Source organism: Spermophilus citellus (assembly GCF_964194105.1).
Source record: "Spermophilus citellus genome assembly, chromosome: 16".
In the NCBI taxonomy this organism is placed as follows: Eukaryota; Metazoa; Chordata; class Mammalia; order Rodentia; family Sciuridae; genus Spermophilus; species Spermophilus citellus.
In genome coordinates, this window is record NC_138196.1 from 42,517,692 (window position 1) to 42,541,147 (window position 23,456).

Sequence of the window (23,456 nt, forward strand, 5' to 3'; positions counted from 1 at the left end):
TGAAGATCAAAGGGTGTCCTTCTGCTTCCTTCTCTTTTACTTGCTGGCATCAGTGTGGAACCCCACTATCTCACATAGAAGGGAGAGTTTGCAGGATTATTGGAGAGGCTTTTAAATAATTTTTCTGGCTCACTGATGCCCACTGAGCTATTTGAGGAATTTTCTGTAAACATCCAAATAATTTGAGAGGAAAATGCATTGACATGACCACAGGATACACCCAAAACAACATTATACTGGGAGCCGTACAAACAGCCTTTCTAAATTATTGGGTTGTAGTTGTTGGCAGAACAATGAAATAACACCAGCATGGAACAGGTAACTAACTTACAAGCCAGACAAATATTTTGGACCGTGGTATTGTCTTGGTCTCCTTTTCTCATCACACATTCCTATGCAGAATAGTGTCAGTATTTCAGTTTTCCTTTCTATTTCCTTCCTAATTCTAGATACCAAGAGTTCCTCTATATATAAACTGACCTTCGATTGAATGGGCAAAAACTGGAGGTAATCCAGCGAGGAAATAGTCAAAGTATAAATTAGCCAGGAACATGAATGTACTTGTTTATTATTGGCCGCAAAAAAAGAATGCACAGGTAGATATATATACACATGAGTGTGTATATATACACACACACACACACACACACACATATATATATATATATATATATATATATTTGGTTAAAGAACAGAAAGTCTAACTCAACAGTTGAAATTTGTGGGGGAGGGAATCCTTAAAAATGAGCTGGGAATGCTCAGTTTGGGAGTAAGAGGGAAAGAAGGACCAGTTGCAGCCTAGGAAGAACAAGTTAGGGCAAGCCTCATTTTTCCTTTTCTGTTACATAGAAAATTTTTAAATAATAATAACAGCTAGCTTTTCTTCTTCTCCAACATTGCCATGTCAAACTGGAACATTTTTCACATTTGTTGTATGTCTATTACCATGTTACATTCTTTAGTTTGAGAAAAAGAATAAAAACCCCCTCTTGTAGAATCACAATGCACATAAGCATTTTTAAGGCCTATTATAAGTAAACCCAGATGTATTTAACTGAGCTTGCCTTGAGCATAATAACATCCTCTAGCACAAATGCTCTGTGAAAATAATTTCACCAAATAATGGGTCCTATAGAGTAAAATGCAAATTCTTTTGGATGGCATTCAGGCCCTTCATATTTCAGCTCTGACTTATTTTTTAGCCTTCTGAAATTGCACCTATGTTTCCTATTCTGTAATCTGCGATTTTAAACAATGCTATCATTATAAATTACATAACAACAAGTAATTGCCCCACCCCCTAGGTATGCATTCAGATTTAAAATACTATAATTGTAAGCCTTCTCCAAAAAACAAATGCATGAAATGGGTTTCCTTCCATTAAGCGACATAAGAGAGAACTGTTATTGCACACCCATCCAACAGATGACAAAGCAAGGGAATAGAAGAGAATTATAGAAGCTTTAGTGGGCCCCATATTGGAATGCTTAATTTTCCTCATCTCAACCTTAGCTCAGATTTATAATTCCTGTTTTGCTATTATAAATTCCATTTGCAACCTCGGTTATGTACAAAACTGGAATGGGAACATTTAAAAAGAACTCTCATCAGCCAAAGATTAAAATTGTAATGAAAATAGAATATATTTGGCATGAGAGCACGAACAGAAACCTAAGATTGTAATCAAAGAGAAAATACCGACTGAATTGTACAGTTTTTGATTCACCAGGGAACCCATGGTATGTGAATGTGACACAATTGGAATGTGAATCATTTCATTTATACCCCATATTCTATCCCCTCTTGATAATACAGGTTTTCCCCAATTGATTATGCACAGATAATGAGTCACTTTATCTGGGAAGCATCGGAGCTGTCCTATAATATGTCTCAGGGATCTGAGACAAATACATAGTTGTTTTTCTTTCAACTGAAGTTGGAAAAAGTAAAGCTTACCCCAGAGAAATTCATTAATTAATCTACATGAAGCTGTATTTTCTCCACTTGGAACATTTCTTTTTCTATGGATATTACCTCCACACAGGAAAAACAGTGAGTCACTGCAATTCATCTGTAGCCAGTGTAACTGAATGTTGAATTCCCAGAACAAATTACAATTACATTTATGTTTACCCAGGAGAAATTTGGTGAGAAGGACAGGCATTTTTCTTATGGGAGCTAATCATACCACTTCCACCTAAATTTTCTAGCTGGAAGTGATATGATTATGAATGGATAGAGAGGAGGTCCATTAGCAAAGGTTTGCTTTTCTACTCTATTCATATAGAACACTGGCAATACATAAAGCTCACTAATGTGGATCTAAGTGGAATATCTGTGACACTCTGAATATGTGTATGAGACTGTCCCATTTTCTCTAGATGTTCTTAAATATGTATGTATGTAAATATGTATGCATATATATATTCCTAGATGTAGACATGTTTGCTGTCATTACTGACCAAGGAAAAAGTAGAGCTCTCTTGTATACTTGCAAAAGCATTAAATTAATAATTACCATAGAAAAGTATTTCATGGAATAGATTTTTTTTTTTTTTTTGCTTCAGGAAAATTTAAAGAGGATTGTTAGATGTTATTATGTCTCTTCTGGTGTTGACATGTGTATTTGTGTCAAATGTGCAAAAACCTTTTTTCCTACAATATATGGTTACTTCAGCTTTTCCCAGAGGAAGCTAGCAATAGTTCTAAAGCACAAATTGATATAGACTATCTTGACTCCTGTAATTACTTGAAGATATTTTGTTTGAATTAGCCAATTACAGACACATTTTGTATTAAATATTGTTTAAAATGGCATAATTTGTATGTTTATGATATGTATTAGGTTGCTTATTTCAGTTATGCATCATGTACTTTTTAAAAATATCCCCAGATGAGCAGAATTGTTCTTTCCTTCACTCTTGAGTGTGATAGAACAGGTGTCATTTGAGTCAAACAGCCAACTCTCGTAACACTTCAACAGGACCAGGGACGCTCACATTGGAATTCTGTTATCTTTGTCTAAAGGAAACCAAGTTAACCATTTAACGATAGATTAAAGGGTTAATAAAATATTATTGACTTAGAAAGGACATATTTAAAGATCAATAAAAATGTATTAGACTATACCACGGTGGCTGTGTATGAAAATATGATACAAATATTGAAAAATATTTTTTTAATGTTGAAAGTCATTAACAATTTCAACAACGTTGAAGTATTATAAGTCATTTTTTTTTAATGTTGCTTACAATGTAAGTGCCTCTGACCTGCTCCATCTGTAGGTTGTCAGATCATTGCCAGCAGAGAGAAGGATTTGTGTTGGGGACTGCTGTGGCTATAACACAGCTCAAAGGAGGTGCAATCTAGTAGCAGATGGTGCCCTGGCATCCTGTAGCCTGACAGCTCCTCACCTGGGAAGTCAGAATTGACTCCATCTTTTCAGAGGATTGGTTTGGCCCTTCCAGTGTCTCTGCTTGAGAGACTAAAATGATAATGAATGAAAAGTAACACTCTGCTCTGATCTTTTGTCAAGAATCAAGGAGACCTCAGTCATGTGCTTTGGACTCTTGGGCATGAGTCTCCTGGTTTACAAACACCACAAGTTATTATCTTTAGAAGCCATCATTGTGCTCATCTTCCAGTTTGTAAATGTCTTAAGTATCAATTCAGCTTCAAAATTGTAAAGTCTCCTTACTGTTTTTTGTTGGTTTTTTGTTTTGCTTTGTTTTATTTTTTTGGTACTGAGGATTGAACTTGGGGGCACTCGACCACTGAGCCACATCCCCAACCCTATTTTGTATTTTATTTATAGACAGGGTCTCACTAAGTTGGTTAGCACCACGTTTTTGCTGAGGCTGGCTTTGAACTCACAATTCTCCTGCCTCAGGCTCCCAAGCTGCTGGGATTACAAGCCTGTGCCACCTCGCTGGGCTCCGATACTGTTAAAAATCAGAAGGAAAATGGGCTGGGGTTGTGGCTCAGCGGTAGAGCGCTCACCTCGCACGTGTGCAGCCCTGGGTTCAATCCTCAGCACCACATAAAAATAAATAAATAAAATGAAGATATTGTGTCCAAAAACAACAACAACAAAAAGAAACCAGAAGGAAAGTGTCAGCTTCAGGACCAGCTTTCTCCTGTACACTCCATTCCCTTCCTGTCCCCAGGGGCAGGGCACAGAAGACAACAGGGAGGTGTTTGCACACCAGGACACGGGAAATTGTCAGAGGCCTTAGGAGCCACTGATTCCAAGAGCGAGCAACCTGCCAAGCCAAGAACCAGACTTGTGATCCCCCTTCTGTGGTGCTGCTCACCACCTCACATTGAATTCTTTCAGGTGGCTGCAGCCTTCATTCAGATCTTTGTCACTCTCCATCCCCAGTCCAGGTCCTATTTCAGGGACTCGATCCTGGTCTGACAGCTCCACAGTGATCTTCTTCTTCACCATCTGACAGCCCTTTGCATTTAGGCTCCTTTACAACACTCTTTGCCACATTCACTTTGAGCAAGGACCCTTCCTGCATCCTCCTGCATTTCCCCCTAAATCTCCCCAGTTTTTGTTTTTAAAGAGAGAACTGACCAAAGCCATGCCGGCTCCAGTCACCTTTCTACCTTGGTTCTTTCTCCTCTCTCACTCCTTACCCTGACCTCCAGGAACAGTCTAACATTTCCCACTTTAAAGAGCCTTCTCTAAATGCGTTATAAAGAGGCTCCCCACCCACCCGTGACTCCCAGCCTGCTTTTAACATGTGGGGAAAAGGAGCTCCCACTTTTTTTTTAGTTGTTCAAAACATTACAAAGCTCTTGACATATCATATTTCATACATTAGATTCAAGTGGGTTATGAACTCCCATTTTTACCCCCTATACAGATTGCAGAATCACATCGGTTACACATCCACAATTTTACATAATGCCCTATTAGTAATTGTTGTATTCTGCTGCCTTTCCTATCCTCTACTATCCCCCCTCCCCTCCCATCTTCTCTCTCTACCCCATCTACTGTAATTCATTTCTCTCCCTTGTTTTTTTCCCCTTTCCCCTCACTTCCTCTTATATATAAATTTGTATAACAATGAGGGTCTCCTTCCTTTACCATGCAATTTCCCTTCTCTCTCTCTTTCCCTCCCGCCTCTCGTCCCTGTTTAATGGTGATCTTCTTCTCATGCTCTTCCTCCCTATTCTGTTCTTAGTTGCTCTCCTTATATCAAAGATGACATTTGGCATTTTTTTTTAGGGATTGGCTGGCTTCACTTAGCATAATCTGCTCTAATGCCATCCATTTCCCTCCAAATGCTATGATTTTGTCATTTTTTAGTGCTGAGTAATACTCCATTGTGTATAAATGCCACTTTTTTTAATCCATTCATCTATTGAAGGGCATCTAGGTTGGTTCCACAGTCTAGCTATTGTGAATTGTGCACAAAGCAGAGACTCTGCGTCTGATAGAAGAAAAAGTTGGCTCCAATCTACATATTGTGGGGTCGGGCTCCAAATTCCTTAATAGGACACCCATAGCACAAGAGTTAATAACAAGAATCAACAAATGGGACTTACTCAAACTAAAAAGTTTTTTCTCAGCAAAAGAAACAATAAGAGAGGTAAATAGGGAGCCTACATTCTGGGAACAAATTTTTACTCCTCACACTTCAGATAGAGCCCTAATATCCAGAGTATACAAAGAACTCAAAAAATTAGACAATAAGATAACAAATAACCCAATCAACAAATGGGCCAAGGACCTGAACAGACACTTCTCAGAGGAGGACATACAATCAGTCAACAAGTACATGAAAAAATGCTCACCATCTCTAGCAGTCAGAGAAATGCAAATCAAAACCACCCTAAGATACCATCTCACTCCAGGAGCTCCCACTTTGGCATTGGAAATCTGTTCCCTGGATCAGCAGGTCAAGAGGGCAAGGTCCCAAGTTCGTTAACTTACAGTCCTCAAGCTTACCTCTCTGGTCACTCTGGTTTACCTTTCCTGTCTCCGCCTGGAATGAGTTTTCAGATTTTTTTGTGGTTTTTTGTTTTTGTTTTGGTTTTGGTACTGGGGATTGAACTCAGGGGCACTCAACCACTGAGCCATATCCCCAGCCCTATTTTGTATTTTATTTACAGACAGGGTCTCACTGAGTTGCTTAGTACCTTGCCGTTGCTGAGGTTGGCTTTGAACTTGCGATCCCCCTGCCTCAGCCTCCTGAGCCGCTGGGATTACAGGCGTGCCCCACTGAGCCCAGCATGTGTTTGAGATTTTTATTTGCATACTGATGAAAACTAATGATGTATGCTTGGGTCCTCAGAGTTCGTTGTTGAAGGGTAAAAATGAAAACCAGCCATGACCAATATTTGAGTGTCTGTTACGGCTTTTTTCTTTCTCTTAAAAAGTAAAAGATCATAGAAATTGACTAAGTATAAAATGAAGAGCATAAACTGAGATAGAAAGGGAAATCCTTTACTTCCTCCATTTCCCCACTGGAAAATCAGGGTAGTTAGGCCTTCATCAAGACAATTTTGAGCCGTCTTGATGCAGAGGAGTGCCAACAGACACCATGAAGTCAGCTCCACTCATGTCTTTGAGAGGCCAGGGTTCCCAAAGGGCTTGCTCATGGAGACTGCTATAATGAAAGAAGGTTGGAGAAGCCATACTAGGTAGAAGTCAGCTGGGGCAGTGAGCCTGGGCCCCCTGAGGAAGAAGCAACCTGATTAGGAATGGCCCTTGTGACCAATGGAGCATGAGCCCGGCCTCCATGGTGGCAAAGATTCCTGTGTTCAGGTTTGCCATGAAGTGAGTAGAGCTGTCCCCCCTCCCAGATGGAGGCAAGATGGTTGGAAGCCTGTGGTCATGCTCATTAGAGGCAACTGAAAGTCTCTCATCAAAACAAATGTCGTTGAACCCACAAAGGACCGTGAAACTCCCACGTGAAGCTGATTGGTAGGGTGTCCCAATCCAAGACCACACTGCTGTTTTACTAAGAAAGGAACTTCAGTACAAGGACTGAAGTGACTTGAACAGCCGGACATAGGCAGAGGAAGTAAGGAAATGACCCCAGTGAGGAAATGACCCTCACTCATCTATCTTGTGAGACCTCAGCCTCAAAGGGGGTGATCTATACAGAACTATTAGTTTTTTTTTCTCCAAAATGTTATGTTGGGACCCAAAGTGTGTAACCACCCTGAGGAAGGTACAGAAAATACGGGGACAGAAAAGAGCTTGTTTCCCTATTGTTTTAAAGATGTGATTTCATTCTACAATTCTTTATATGTTTGATAATTTTTGAACAGTTCCCATGGACAAGGGGCTTTCTAGGCTCTATTGGAGACTTACTGGAAATAAGGCTGAGTCCCTGTTCCTGGAAAATTAAAACGTGTCAGGATAGACAAGATATGCACATTTCTTTCTGGAATATTCTCTTACTCTCCACTTGGCCTGACTTAATTATGTTTCCATCTCTACTTCCACGTGCCTTTTTCAGATAGGCTGTTGGTGTTCCAGTCTCTACCCCAGACCAGACACTAAGTTATGTTCCTACTGTGTCCCAGAGTCACCAGTATAGTGTTCCTTTTGAAATTCATCACACACATTTACTTCTTTTTTTAAAATGTTCGTTTTAGTTGTAGTTGGACACAAAGCTTTATTTTATTTTTTTTAAGTGGTGCTAAGGATCGAACCCTGTGCCTCACACATGCTAGGTGAGTACTCTACCACTGAGCCACAATCCCAGCCACACATTTATTTCTTTAGCGTATCTTTTCTCTCCAGAGTATACAAGTCTCATGGGCAGGGACCCGTTTGCCTCTTTCACAGCAGTGCCCCTCGGTAGCTGGCATAGCACTGGTGTAGTCGGGAGGACTCAAGACATAAGGGTGAAGGAAGAGCTTATTGTTGCTCTTAGAACACAGCGGTGCCCAGAGGAAGACAGAGAGAGCCATGGACTCACAGGGGGAGAGGAGTTTAAAGGAGGTGACACAAGGCTTACCTTTGGAGACAGAATGTCAGTGGCTAAGGAGGGCAGGGAATTTGACAACAGAAGCCAGGAAAGGGAGGTGATGATGATAACAACGAAGGTAGCATTTATCATGTGTGCACTACACACCAAGAATGTTCATCATTTATTTGTTACATCAACCTGGAGGGTAGGTAGGTATCAGTGGACTCCATCTCTAGATGGAAACTAGGATTCAGAGGTTGGTTAAGTTACGGGCCAAAGCCAGATCAGTGGAAAATGAAGGTGTTCAGCTCTGCACTAAGATGCATTCCCATGAAACCTTAGTTCTACACATGAGAAGGCAGTAAGAGGTGGAAAAACTGGAGAAGCAGGTTGCATTTTGACTCTTATGGGTCTTGAATGCCATGCTAAAGGATTAAGAGTTTAGACGTTAGCCTAATATATGTATTTATTTCTTTGATTACTAGAGAGGCTTTGAGGATTTGTGAGAACATTCCTCTAGAGAAAAGAACAGGATTTCCCTGTGTAATTGATCTTTTACTTCCTGGATTTGTTTATGTAGTTCCTTGTCTTGGAAAGCTGGGAATGGAACCACCATTTGACCCAGCTATTCCCCTTCTCGGTCTATTCCCTAAAGACCTAATAAGAGCATGCTACAGGGACACTGCTACATCGATGTTCATAGCAGCACAATTCACGATAGCAAGATTGTGGAACCAACCTAGATGCCCTTCAATAGATGAATGGATAAAAAAAAAATGTGGCATTTATACACAATGGAGTATTACTCTGCATTAAAAAATGACAAAATCATTGAATTTGGAGGGAAATGGATGGCATTACAGCAGATTATGCTAAGTGAAGCTAGCCAATCCTTAAAAAACAAATGCCAAATGACTGCTTTGATATAAGGGGAGTAACCAAGGACAGGGTAGGGACGAAGAGCTTGAGAAGAAGATTAACATTAAACAGGGATGAGAGGTGGGAGGGAAAGGGAGTGAGAAGGGAAATCGCATGGAAAAGGAAGGTGATCCTCAGGGTTTTACAAAATTACATATAAGAGGAAATGAGGGGTAAGAGAAGAATAATACAAGTGGAAGAAATGATTTACAGTAGAGGGGGTAGAGAGAGAAATGGGGAGGGGAGGGGAGGGGAGGGGAAGGGGGATAGTAGAGAATAGGATAGACAGCAGAATACATCAGACACTAGAATGGCAATATGTAAATCAGTGGAAGTGTAACTGATGTGATACAGCAATCGGTATACGGGGTAAAAATGGGAGTTCATAACCCACTTGAATCAAACTGTGAAATATGGTATATTAAGAACTATGTAATGTTTTGAACGACCAACAATAAAAAAAAGAAAAAAAAAGAGAAAAGAACAGGAGGGGGTGGGGGGGGTCTGAGATTTGAGAGTCAGCAGCAGGGGAGGCATACATCCAGAATGAAGAGGAAATGAACTGGAATCTGGTTAGAGAGTCCGGGAAGAGGAAAAAAGAAACAATTGCTCCTAAATTCCCACCTGGCTGCCCAGGAGGCTGAGACGCTCTTAAACAAAGCTTGACAGAGAAGAAACCCATTGCAGGAAAGGTCTTAGGAAGAAATGTAGAGCCAGGGTGCCCTCTTCTGGAGAATTAAAGCCCAGGGCCAGAGCAATTTAAATGCTGTTCCAGAAGCAATAAGGTTGAGTACAATCAAACTGGTCTTTCAAACACCTGATAACCAATGAGCTGGTAACCAGGTAGCAATTCAGACAGATCTAGTTGTGCATAGAACAAGAGACTGCCAAAGCAAGTTATTACATCTTCCAGTGCATACCATTTCAGACCCAGGAGTTATTTTAGAGGCAGAATTCACTTAAGAGTAGAAATAAATATTATCAATGGAGGAAAAATGAAGGAAACTCTGAGAATATTAATATGTTCAGAAGTGATAAATGACAACATGAGCATTAGCTGCTATTATGACATTAAAATAATAAAAGCTATCAACTATTAAAATGTGGAGGGTTTTAACAATTTAAAAATACTACATGCAGAGTTTAGCAGAGGGGGAAATGACTGAATCGGTGGGACCAGCCTCATTGAGAGGTCTTCAGGACTCTGCCCCCTAGACCCAACATCCAGCCAAATGTCTACTCTCCCATAATCCCTCCCTGTGCCTTATATGTGTCCTGGTCTGTGAAAGGGGCTGTCCACCTAGGAAGGGTCAGATGGCGGCCATCAGCTCAGGATGCTGGACAGCATGACCTGAAGTCAGAAGAAGAAAGCTGGCCACGGCCTTCCAGGACCCACAGCACTGGCCCCATGACTCTAATCTCATCTCTTAATCTATTTCTCTCATTTTCTCAACTCTAGACTTCTGTCTCCTTCTATTCCTCAAACATTGTAGACCTTGGGGACTTAATATTCTGTTTTTCTCTACTGTGAATGATTTACCCTGAAATATAAGAAATGTTCCCTTCCTTCCAGCATTGGCTTGGAATATCTTATTCTCAAGTGGTCTCCCCTGACAAACCCTTCTAAAAATGTATGATACTATCCCCCCTCCCCTCCCCTCCCCTTCTCTCTCTCCACCCCCTCTACTATAAATCGTTTCTTCCACTTATATAATTTTTATCCTACTCCTCCTTTCCTCTTATATGTAATTGTGTATAACCCTGAGGAGAATGGGATAGACAGCAGAATACATCAGTCACTAGAAAGGCAATTTGTAAATCAATGGAAATGTAACTGATGTGACACAGCAATCTGTATACGGGGTAAAAATGGGAGTTCATAACCCACTTGAATCAATCTGTGAAATATGGTATATTAAGAACTATGTAATGTTTTGAACAACCAACAATAAAATAATATAAAAAAAAGTTGCCATACAGTGTGGCTATTATTTTAGAATGACTTAAAGTTAATTTAGTTTTACACATTACTAAGCTCCTTGAGATAACTGGAACAGATCAAAATATTGTAAAAGAAAACAGGACCTATTAGTTTTAAAAAATAAAATGACATAGCTTTGTAATCAGGAACAGTTTGTTTGATGGACAGTTTTACCTTAAACATTAAATACTCTCTTAAAATAAATAAACTAATAAATTGACAAGCTAAAAAAAAAATGTATGTTACATCCCTCCTCACTGCCCCCAACACACCACCTATTCCCCTCCAAGCTTCCCTTTTCTGTTTCTTCTCTAAGCACTACATATTTTATTCATAAATATTATATGCTCCCCGCCTCAAGATAAAGGGCTTCCTGGGGACAGAGATTTGGGGTTTTTCTTATTCACTGCTCCATCCCCACCTGAACAGTGCCTGAACTATGATGATCACTCACATTAAGTACCTGATGGGTGGAAGTTGGCTCTGGGCTATGATGATGTTCTCAGGCCAACTGGGCTGGGATGGTGGGGTGGAGGAGCTTGGTGGTGTCTCTTCAGCCTTTCGTCATCTCTTCCTGATGGCCCTGCTCATCCCTTTTCCAGGTGTTAGTATTTTGTCACTGTGACCATAACAATTGACACAACTTAAAGGTTTATTTTGGTCCAAGGTTTCAGTCCATGGACAACTGGCTCTATTTCTTTGAGCATGGAGAGAGGCAGAACATAATGGCAGGAAGGTGTGGAGGAAGAAAGCTACTCATTTCATGGCAGCTGAGAAGCAGTGTGTGTGTGAAGGGGGTGCTCAGGACAGGATATAGTCCCCAGGGGCACATCCCCAGTGTCCTATTTCCTCCATCCATGTTCCACCTACCTACAGTTTCCACCTACTCCCAGTAGTTCTTTCAAATTATTAATGCATCAAATGGATTAATCCACTGATAAGGTTATACAGCTCGAGAGCCAATCACTTCTCCCAAAGCCCCACCCCCTGGATATGGCTGCAGTGGGGATCAAGTCTTCAATATATGAGTTTTGGGTGACATTCCAGATCCAGACCATAACACCAGGTCAACCCAGTCAAGTGTGGTCTTAGTTTTCAGATTTTAAAGGTGTCTTTCCCTGACAACTGAGAGTGATTCCTCCAGACTGTCTGATCTGCAGAGAAAAATCCCTGGTACAACTGAGAAACTAAAGTATGGTGAACATGCAGCAGGAGGGAGGTAACTAGTTGAGTACTGACATGAAACCCCAAGACGAAAATCCCATACCATGAAGCTTTGTTTCATGCATAAAATTATTTGGACTATTATGTAAAATTACCTTCAGGCAATATATATAAAATGTATACAAAATATAAATGACTTTCATGATTAAACTTGGGCCCCATTCCAAGATATCTCATGTGTATTCAAATATTTCAAAATCTGAAAAAAATCTGAAATTTCAAATACTTCTGCTTCCAAACATTCTGGATTCTTTTCATCATGGCTTAACCAAGTTGCTTGAACCCTCCTGAGCCTCAGTTTTCTCATCTGTACAATTTCTGTACAGATTAGTGATCAAAATTTCTAATTCAGATTAGTGATCACAGTTGTGGACCAATCACCTGAGATAGATCCTACACTGGAGATTCAAAACCTCAGGAAAGGAAACAGCTGCCTAGGTCCCCTGGCACGTGGTTCAATGTAATACGCTATACAGATATTTCATTTTAAGAGGCAAATAGGACAAGAACTGGCCAAGTGACAGATTTGATTATTACCCAATGTATGTATCTCACTGAGGCAAGAGAAGAGGAAGGGTTAAAATAGACAGGCAGGAAACCTGGATTCCTTTAAGGTCAGGTTTGTATAGCTGGACTGAGAAATTACAGACACAAGCCAAGCCTCATCAAGGTCAGGTCGATGGAGAGGCAACTGAGCGTGAGACACCTTCTCCTGGTACACAGATCCCCACCAAAAATGGGGCTCGAAAACTGGACTAGACCAAAAAGAATGTGAAGAGCTCCGAGGACACTGAGTGGGCACCTTACCCAGGATTGGGTAGGCAGCTGCTCTCTTAACCTTGTAGATCAATATAAACCCTAGACAATAGCCACTCACGCTATCCCTCTCTTGGGACCCCTCCCCTCTGGGAGCTCTGCTTTCTTTTATTTACTCTAATAAAGCCTGTTACTTTGCTCTCAACCTTGTGTTTACGGATTTCATTCTTCAAATTCATGAGACAAAGAACCCCAAACTCCACGCTATCCCAAAGTATGTAGAGTTATATGTGTCAATCACATACAAAAAGAAGTGTGACCCAAGAAAAGGAATATTCTCAGAGCTTTAATACACACCAATAAGCAAGATCCACTTGGAATCCACCAAGTCAGATCTTCTGTGTCCTAGTGGATTCTAATTTGCTGTCACGCCAGGAACTCTTAACTTACAGAGCCAAGTCCAAACTCCTCTTTGGGCACTCAAGCCTTCTGCAGTGGGACTGCTCTTTTCTCCTCATGCCTTACCACACACACCCTCTCATCACACACTTGACAATCCAGCTACACAAACATGCCAGTATCCCCTGAAGACACACCATCAATTCATGCCAAGGTTTTGAAAACATTCTATTTGGTCTAGGACCCACTATTCAAAGTGTGGTCCATAGACCACTAGTATCAACCTTACTTGGGAACTAAGAACCACAGATCCCCAGGAAGTCTGCCCCAACATTAAAGTGTTAGAAACACTTGATTATTTCCTGGCTTGCATCTTTGGATTTGTGCTTTAATCCCTGGCTCAGATAACTCTGTTCTGTTAGGCCTTTCCCAATATCACTCTCTTCACTCCTGTTAAACTGAATCACAGAGATTCTCTAAGGAGTACATTACCTTTATTTGGGAACAGAATGGCAATGCAAAGGAAATACACATGCCATTGTAGGCCATAAGACATTTAAAGATATTGTGCAAGAAGTTCTTAAAAGCGAAATGAGGGGGCTGGGGTAGTGGCTCAGCAGTACTCGCCTAGCATGTGCAAGGCCCTGGGTTCAATCCTCAGCAACACATAAAGACAAATAAATAAAAGTATTGTGTCCAACTATAACTAAGAAAATATTTTTTAAAAAGTAAAATGAGGAGGGATACATAAGATATTTTGAAATAATGCTCTTTGGCCACTAGGATGAAAAGCAAAGGTGGTGCCTATCCAAGGTTAGACAGATAGTTACTAGGTAGTTGTGCTTACAGAAGCTGTGTGTGTGTGTGTGTGTGTGTGTGTGTGTGTACACACAGTGGCTTTTATGCAAGGCTGTAATACAGTCTTTATGGATAGTTGTTATCAGGCCATTGTGCATGACAACCCTTCCTTCATAACCTCTTGAATTTACTTATTTACTATTTGTTTGTTGACACAAGTGACCCCATGTTTTTTTTTTTTTTTGTTTTTGTGGTGCTGGGGATTGAACCCAGGGCCTTGTGCATTGGAGGAAAACACCCTACCAACTGAGGTATATCCCCAGCCCCAAATTCTGAGAATTCCCTTATGACCTTCCCCTTTAAAGAATTAATTCCTCCCTTCTTTATAATCCCACTTTTATAGAACCCAGCAACTAAAACCAAAACAATTTAACCTAAACATAGGCTAGGTTAAATAATATTACAATCAAACAAAAATAGCCTTGCTGCTTGCTCCAAGTAATATATGGTCCTAGAGGAAAACCAACTAAACAAAACAGAGTAATCTCTACACTCATGGTTTATGCATCATCACTGGCTTCAAGACCCGTATTTCACTGTGCCTGTGCAGCCAAAGCTATTAAAGCAAATTCTGCCCAATCCCAATTTCTTCTTGCAAAACTCTCCTGAAAATCACCCAGCTCTGGTCATAGAAATATCCTAATTTCTTCTTTTGAGGCAATACTGAGAAATGATGTTCTCCCTAAATATACAGCCTTATTAATGGGCATATTTGATAGGGGGCAGCTAACACTTTCAGCACAAAATATTGCAATTATTTATGTGTACACCAGATTTCTCCCCATTCTGTGCTATTGACCCATTCTGGGTACACATACATACACACACACACACACACACACACACACACACACACACATTGTGCCCACAGTTTTAGAGGCCTTGCCTAAACCAAAATAAAAGTATTTATAAGGCAGTCCTCGAAAGCAAGTCTGAATGAATAAAGAAATATCTTTATATCCTACATCACAAAGTGTTGACAGGAAGAAAAGTCAAATTGCTTTGTAGCTGCTCCACCCTAAGATCAAACCACGAGTGGCTTCTTTTCACATTCTTTCTTCCTCTTTCCAGGCTCAACATTGCCCCAACAACTCTGCTACCCCAACCCTAAATGCACAGCATAGACTCACACCCACAACATCAGAACAACAAAATTCAATGAATGAAAACTGGAACTGGAGGCAAGAGAGGAAGAACAGCAAAGAGACCTAGGGGCCAGAGAGCTCCAGGGCCCAAGGAAAGACATTTCCAACATCAGGAGAGGAACAGTCCTGTGCTCAAGCACCTCCTGCCCTCACTCACCCTTTCTCCACATCCTACTCCACACCAGGACAACTGCATTGATGCCCTAGAAAAACATTTATCTCTGCAGATGGCTCTACAGTTTTGAGAATGGAATGTAAAACATGAACTAAAGGTTAAGGACTATTTTGTACATTCTGTTATATATTTAGAGATTTATTATTTGTACTGGGTTGCTCCATGTCAGTATAAATTATTGATTTATAAGTATGGTGTATACATAATACCAGTTTGGATAGATTAGTTTGAGTCTGTTTCCATCCCTTCGGTGTTCATATGGTCTTTCATTCCATAATGGCTTAAGAGTTTTCAAACAGAAAACATGGGTAAAAATTAGATAATAAAATACCCAAGAATGTCTCAAATTAAAAAGCATTATAACCACAAAGTTGTTGCAAATGTGGAACAAGATGGAAAAACATGCATCTCCTGTAGTGGCAGACACTACAAAGTCACATGGCAAAGGACCTAGAAAGGGACAAAGAGCCATGGTTAAATCAATCTGCAATAGTGTGCTATGACCCAGAAATTCCAGGACTAGTGTAGACCAGATAAAAGCCGCCAAAAGATATGTCTGTGTGCCACGATCTGTGCAGCAACAAAAAAAGATCACGAGGAGGGGTGACAGGAGATTAATAAAAACGCAGAGACATTTTTAAGTAAAGCTGGGGCCAGGTGGGACACTGTCCTCTGATGGAGGAACAGTGGGCCAGAACTAGCTCCACATGTGTATTACATAGAGTTTCAAGTTCAGGAAGTTTAACTACAGAAGCTCTGCAAATTGTTCAAGGCCTGTGAGTTATCAACAGGCTTCTTTGTGCACTAAAAAGTTACAGTATTCAGAACATCTCTGGGTACAGCTATCCTGCTGTACCCAGAAAACCCATTATACTGGAACATCTGCTAACTGTTGGCATCAGAGCTGAGTGTCAAGGCTGTTCACATATTCTCATCTTCCGGCAAGGAATGTTCCCCAGGCTTGGCTTTTGCCAACACAGCAGGTTCATCTGGGGCATATTCACTCTCCTCATCTTCCTCGTCTTTATTTTTCAACCAAAACTGATGTATATCTTCTGAATTGGAACTGGGATCCAACGACTTTGCAGCTGACTGTGAGAAAATAACACAGAATTAAGAGCAAGAAAACAAGTCCTATGAAATACTATGTAGTATGTTCTAGCATATTCCAAGGATTGAAACCATTTAAGTCATCCAACAGCTTTTCTGCAAAACTAGTAGGAGATAACATGGGAATCTAGCTTTCGTGTATCACTTGAATGTAGTGGTGCAGCTGCAAAAGATCTAAACTAACACTGTCATGATTCCAAATTTCAAACAGATGCATCTTTAACTTTTCCCAATCCCACTGGGAAATGGAAAAAGGTGTAACACAAATAAACTGATAAGTGACCTGGCATCTTAATTGTTGCCTACATTAAGACTTTGTATCTGATCACCCACGCCCACTACAGTAGCCTCTAAGGCATTCAACTTAGCTTCAAGTTTATTATCAATTGCCTCCTGACCTTGGAGAGCTCAATTGTTGACAAAACGGGCAATTTGGATGCCCCCACCAGGTGACAGAGGCAGTGATTGCAGAAGTAATTATAGTAATTGGGATAATGATACCAAAGATTATAAGTCCTGCTGCACAACATGACTGAGTTAACCAATTAAGAAGTTTTTGTTTGTTTGTTTGTTTGTGGTGGTGCTGGGGATTGAACCCCAGGCCTTGTGCATGCAAGGCAAGCACTCTACCGACTGAGCTATATCCCCATTATGAAATTCTTGAAGAACTTGCAGCCCTGCATCTGGATACCAGTCACCAGCAATGTCAGTGGGAAGCATAAGAAAGGAAGGCTGGTATAAAACCAGAATATCTTGATCTTTGTTATGCCTAGTTACACAAATAGTGAGATTATAATTAGTACACTGCACAGAATGTTTCCTGTTAATAATACATAGACTGTACACACATGAAAACCATATCATGGGCTAATGGTACAACCACTGGCTAGATCTGTTAATGATTGACTAGAGATGCTGACAAAAATCCAAAGCAGCCAAAAGATGACATAAGTCTCTCTGTGTGCGTCCTGAACTTGTGGTCTAAATATTACTAACAAGCCCTCCAGGAGGCATGAACTCATGATGAGGATGCGCTGGATCAAGCCTAAGAGACCAGTCCAGGACATATGACTCAGACTGGGAAATATTATGTCTCACAGGGACTAGGTTAGCACAATCAAGCCATTGGGGGAAAAACCCTAGTTCTAAGGTGGTGGAATTAAGGCAATAAGGAATTGGAGGGTGTTTGGCAAGGTTCTCACAACTGGATTTAGAAAACGCTACTTTAATGATGGTTTGTATATATTTTCCAAAGGACCAGAAACATTGGCAACAAAGATGTCTTATTTTTCTTGGACACTTGTAAGCACCCAGTTTTCTGGCAAATAGACAGGTAAATAGGGGCCTCAGCACTGTACCCAAAATAAGTATAATTAAAATAATGAGAGGGAGTAAGATGGCAGTCAGATTGACCACTCACCACGGCAGAGTGATTTGTGAACACTGGAATAGACCCTCCTACCAAGGAGGTAGGATTAGTAACAGGAGGGTCTAGAAAATATGTCTAGTAAGTCTCTCCTGCCACCATACGTACCTGGCAACTTACAATAGCCAGCATTGTCATAAACATGGTAGCTGGCGTCACAGAGTTTCCTTGACTCACAATCGTATTCCGAGATTCCCTTATCAGCCCCTCCATCTGAGTCCAAGTTGGGAGACATGGAATTCGCTTCCTTTTCCTGTATCTTTTTCTCTTGTGGACAGGGCAGGTAGTGATTTGTGCAGCACCACCACTTGTGGAGTGCCCTGCAATCGTTACAACTGGGGTTTGAGTCCCACTAACGGATCCATCATGACACACCGCTTTCTCAGGTCCCCCAGTCACTGTCTCAGCACCTTCTGGAAAGACACAAACATTATCTCTTACCCACCTTATTACTGGATCCAGCACATTCCATTTCCCTGATTGCAAGCCTTCCACCATACTGTTCCTGCTAAACAAACAGGGCCAGAGATTGGATGCCTCTTGGCCGCATGTGGTGCAGCCCTGCTCATTACAATTTTAAAAATTTAAGGTAAAAAGAGCATGATGTAATTGGTTCTATGGGGATGGGTAGTAACTATCTCACCCTTTTTGTTTTTGAAGTTGAATCTTTAGTGTTCTATAGGCAAATTCTACTATTGCTTGTCCTTGGTATTATATAGCATTCCTGATAGGAAGCACAGAAATGTTGAAAGAACTGGCTTAAGCCAGACCATTATCTGTTTTAAATTCTCCCCGTTCCCAATGTTTAACAATCTTTAATTCAAATGTAAAAGTTCAAAACAAGCCATCTGTAGGGCTTGGGATTTGTTGTTCTTTTAAAAGCAAGAATAGGGGAAATGCAACAAAATGATCTTTCTACTTTTCTCAAAAACTTTCAAGGAAAGGGTAGACCATAGGGCCATAACAGATCCATTAACCAAACCCACCTTCTTCTCCCTGACCAACTTTCACACCCATTCCATAATTTAATATATATTCCTAAATGTAGATTTACAGTTCAGCTTTGCTTACATAACCATTTAAAAATACTTAGCACAAGCTTGCTTCCTATAATGCCAAGCAAACTGTGAACTACTTCAATCTGAATTTCTTCTTTTTAAAGCAAGGGGGCAGTTACCTGTAGAAAGCAATATTTAGCCCTCATTTACATTTCCCAGAAATGGCATATGCCTGACATTCAAAGGCCTCAATACTCTCATGCTTCCAAAATGGAATACTTACCCTAACGTGCACAGAAGCATGAATGGCAAACTATTTTTCTATTTATTTGAAGCACAGAAAAAAAAAAATTGGTATACTTTGGAAATTCGGTGGCACAAGGCACACTGCCATTAACTTGAGGGACATCACATAGTAAAAAATAAAAGAGAGAAAAGAAAAAGGAAGTAAAAAAACTTTTTTCTCCTATTTCAAACACTGCATTACATAATTTTACCTGCCAAACAGACCATGTACAAATATTAAGTCAATAAACTGTTAACATCCATAAAAAGGGAGCTTTCTTACTAAAATGCAAGAATTTAAAAGTCGTATCTAAACAAGAAAAGACAAAACCAAACTGGAATGTAAGCCTAGATATCACATCTAAAATCGGCGTTTTTTGGTTTGGGCCTTCATACTCTTCTCTCCCTCTACCATATTCTGCTGGAGTCCCAGGGCCCCTTCCTCTAGGACCCTGTCCACGCTCAGGCCCCTCACCTGCCTGCCCAAAGGGCTCAGTACACCTGTAGCTTCCCATCCTGGAATCACTCATGGTTGCTGGTGGAACTCCAGGATTAGCTTCATAACCTATGCCGCTGCCTCCACTGCCACCACCTACAGGTGAACATTTCTGGCCTCCTGAACCATAGTGAGCTTCCATGTTCGTGGCTCCTCCCCGACCTGTTCTCGAGTCTCTTTCACTTGGATCCTCGTAGTCCATCTGGCTATAACTTTCTTCTCCTTGGTGTCTCATTTCTTCCATTTCACACTGGTAGATCATCTCTTCCTCTCTTCTATGCTGTTCCTCCTCTTGTCTCCATTGCATTTGATCGTGAAGTTCTTCCCCACCTCTTATTTCTCGCGGCTGTGTCATCAGACCTTGGTGCAAAAGATTTGCCTGGTAGGCATCTTCTATTTCTCTTTCCAACTGTCTTTTTGCATCGTTTATGTTTTTTTCAACTTGTTCCCTTTGCTCTTTTTCCATTGCATACAAGAACTTCCACCTCTGAGCATGTTCATACTCAAATGTGCCATACTCAGCAAAACGAGGTGGCTTTTTTCTCGCCATTTGATACTTTGAATTCCTCTCAGCCAATTTTTCAGGATAACCATCTTCATCATTGAATTGTTCAAGAGGTTCCACAATAACTGGACGAGGAGTCGTCGTCAGCAGGAAAACACCTTGAGAGCACCGTTGGTATGCTTTCATTTTGGCTTTGAGAGTTCCAAATTCAACAATGCCTTTCCCTGTAGATCTTCCACGACCATCCACAATTACAATAGCTCTTTCCACAGGACCAAACTGGCTAAAAGCTTCTTCCAACAGTTCATTGGTAACATAAGGTGAAAGATTACGAACAGAGAAGGCATTATAACGTCTGGCGAAGCGAATCTGAATCTTACTGCCTCTCACGCACGTACCATCAAGTTCAGCTTTGGCAAGTTGAGCCAAGGCTTTAGTTTCAAGTCTAATGAGTCCAAATCCTTTGTATTGATGGACAAAGATGTTTCTTGGTTCTCCGTATTTTGCAAATAGTCTTTTTAATTCATCCTCTGTGACACCATAAGGTAGTTTCCCAACAAACAACTGACAACGCTGTGTGTAAGTTTTCTCTCCAGGCATCCTCAGGAGAGTCATCTTCTCCTCGCCGTGGCCGCCGGGCGAGGGACCCTGGCGGGGCTCCTGGTGGTTAGGCTCCCCGCCTCCTTCCTGCAGTGGCTGGGAGTGGCCACCAGGAGCGTTCAGGTCCCAGCGGACGCCAGGCTTCAGCTCTCCAGGCTGCTTGCCGCCTACGGGGCCTTTGGAGCCTGGGCCTTGCTTAGGCCCTGGGTCCAGGCTGTGCGCAGGTGGAGGCGGCCCGGGAGTGGTGGGGACGTCGCTAGTCGGCTGCGCGGACCGAGGCGCCCCTGGCGGGGCCGAGGTGACTGGGGGCGGCGGGGTCGCGCGCGGAATGGCGGACGGGTCCGAGCCGGAAGCCGGCGGCGCAGTGCCTACCATGGTAGCGGGGCCGGGCCTCTGAGGGACCACCGGCTTGGACGAATCCTGCAGCGGCGGCGGCGGCGGCGGCTGCTGGTGCGAGGGCGGCGGCGGCGGCGGCTGAGGCCGCTGTGGCGGCTGCTGGTGGTGCGAGGGCGGCGGCAGGACCAAGGGCTTAGGGCAGGCGGAGTGGCCCGGCCGAGCTCGGGCTCAGGCTCCTGGGGCCGCGGTTCTGATGGAAGCCCATGCCGGCTAGCGGAAAGCGGAAATCGTGGATACCGCCACCGGCACCGTCGCGACTCCGGAACCAATCACGAGACACGTCTGTGGCCAAGGGGTGGTCCAGGCAGAAGCGAGGAAGACGCTACGGGCGGCTTGTGAAGGCTACCTGGCTGCGCACAAGATGGCGGCTCGGGAGACTGAGACAGGAGGATCGCGAGTTCAAAGCCAGCCTCAGCAGTTTAGCAAGACGCTGAGCAACTTGTGAGACCCTGTCTCTAAATAAAATACAAAATAAGGCTGGGGATGTGGCTCAGTGGTCGGATGCCCCTGAGTTCAATCCTCCGTAAGCCCCCCCACCACCATCACCAAAAAAAATGGCGGATGACACAGGCCTCGGTTTTGAAGTCCTGGGGTTTCCCTCTGACTCCAAAGCGGCCAGGCAGTGACTAATCACATGGATCACACTTTTTCCAATTTGTGCCATAGCAGAAATGAACCGAGAGTAGGTGTTGATAGATGCAAGTGCACGCCATTGACTTCTAAAGGGTAACATCCCTCTGCCAAATGTGATTTAAGCTCCTGAGGGTTTACCCCAGTTGAAGACCAGGCGGTGAATAACACATTCGGGACGTTGTTTATGGTCCCGACCTGTTTCCTAGTAAGATGAAATTCTTCGTGCACACTAGAGGCTTTTTAGTGATGTAAGGCATGTGACGTTTGGGCTAAGGAATAAGGTGAAACAAGTTCTACTGGAGGAACAATATGGTCTAATGGTCTATGCATTGTTTGTTTCCACTAAGGGTCCTGGGTTGAACTCGGGACCTTGTGCATTGCTAGGAAAGTGCTCTACCACTGAACGACATCCCTATGCTTTTGTGTGTGTGTGTGGGGGGGGGGGGGGTTACTAGGGATTGAAATCAGGGGCACCCGACCACTGAGCCACATCCCCAGCCCTATTTTGTATTTTACTTAGAGACAGAGTCTCACAAGTTGCTTAGTGCCTCGGTATTGCTGAGGCTGGCTTTGAACTCACAATCCCCCTGTCTCAGCCTCCCAAGCTGCTGGGATTACAGGCGTGTGCCCTGGCACCCAGCGAAGCTCTTTATTTTTAAAGTTTTTTATTTTGAGGCAGGATCTGGCTATGTTGTCCAGGATGGCCTCTAATTTGCAATCCCACTGCCTTACCCTCCTAAGAAGTTGAGATTATTAGCTGTGTACCTCTGGGCCTGGCTATTTAATAAAATTTTTTAATGTTGTGTTTATAGCTAAGTTCTCTATAATATGTACAGTTATTGAGTAGATAAGTGTCTAAACTAAGAAATTAGATAATAAAGAAAATGAATTTATGGGCTTATGGTGGAAGAACAGGAGTAAGAATAAAAGCAAGTTGTGGCAGCTTCCCATCACATTGACAAAACACCTGACATAAACGACTTAAAAGAGGAAAGGTTTATTTTGGCTCACAGTTTCTGAGGTTTCTGTCTCTGGCCGCTTGGCTTTGTTATTTGAGCCTGAAGTGAGGCAGTGCATCATGGTAGAAGGTATGGTGGAGCAAAGTTGCTCACTTCAAGGCAGCCAGGAAGTAGTGAAAGAACAAGGGTCCAGGGACAAAATATACCCTTCAAAGTCCTGCCCAAGTGACCCCCTCTTTCATCTAGACCCCACCCCCTAAATGTTCCACCACCTCCCAATACTAGCACCAGCTGGCTACCAAGTCTTCAACACATGAGGCCTTGGGGAATGTACATTCTAGATACAAGCTAACATCGTAGGATGAAAAAAAAATCTGCTTGAATTTACAAAATTATCTTTTCAACCCAAATTTGAAAATATAACAGTTTTTTAGCAGTGACATTTATTGCTACATGACAAATTACCCTTAAAACGTAGTGACTTTAAAAAACCCAAATACTTATCTTCACAGTCTAAAGATTAGGAATCTAAAAGTTACTTAGTGGGATGGGTCTGACTCAGTGTCTCCCAAGAGGTTGTTTGCCTTCAAAATGTCATTGGCACAACGGGCATCTGCAGGCCTGTTTGGGCTGAAGGAACTGCTTCTAAGATCTCTTA

At 42.0% G+C, this 23,456-nt stretch overlaps 1 protein-coding gene across 1 annotated transcript in view; it reads right to left on the bottom strand.

Annotated features, from left to right (window-relative positions):
• Positions 1 to 15,636: 15,636 nt before the first annotated feature.
• LOC308635308 (splicing factor, proline- and glutamine-rich-like) overlaps positions 15,637 to 23,456 on the bottom strand; it is a gene marked incomplete at its 5' end in the record, with an annotated part of 36,163 nt that continues 28,343 nt past the window's right edge. The window contains 4 exon segments of the mRNA XM_081269660.1: positions 15,637 to 16,482; positions 18,035 to 18,339; positions 19,685 to 21,359; positions 21,361 to 21,528. Of these exon segments, the coding sequence (XP_081125786.1) occupies positions 16,312 to 16,482; positions 18,035 to 18,339; positions 19,685 to 21,359; positions 21,361 to 21,528 (2,319 nt within the window). The 3' untranslated portion in view covers positions 15,637 to 16,311.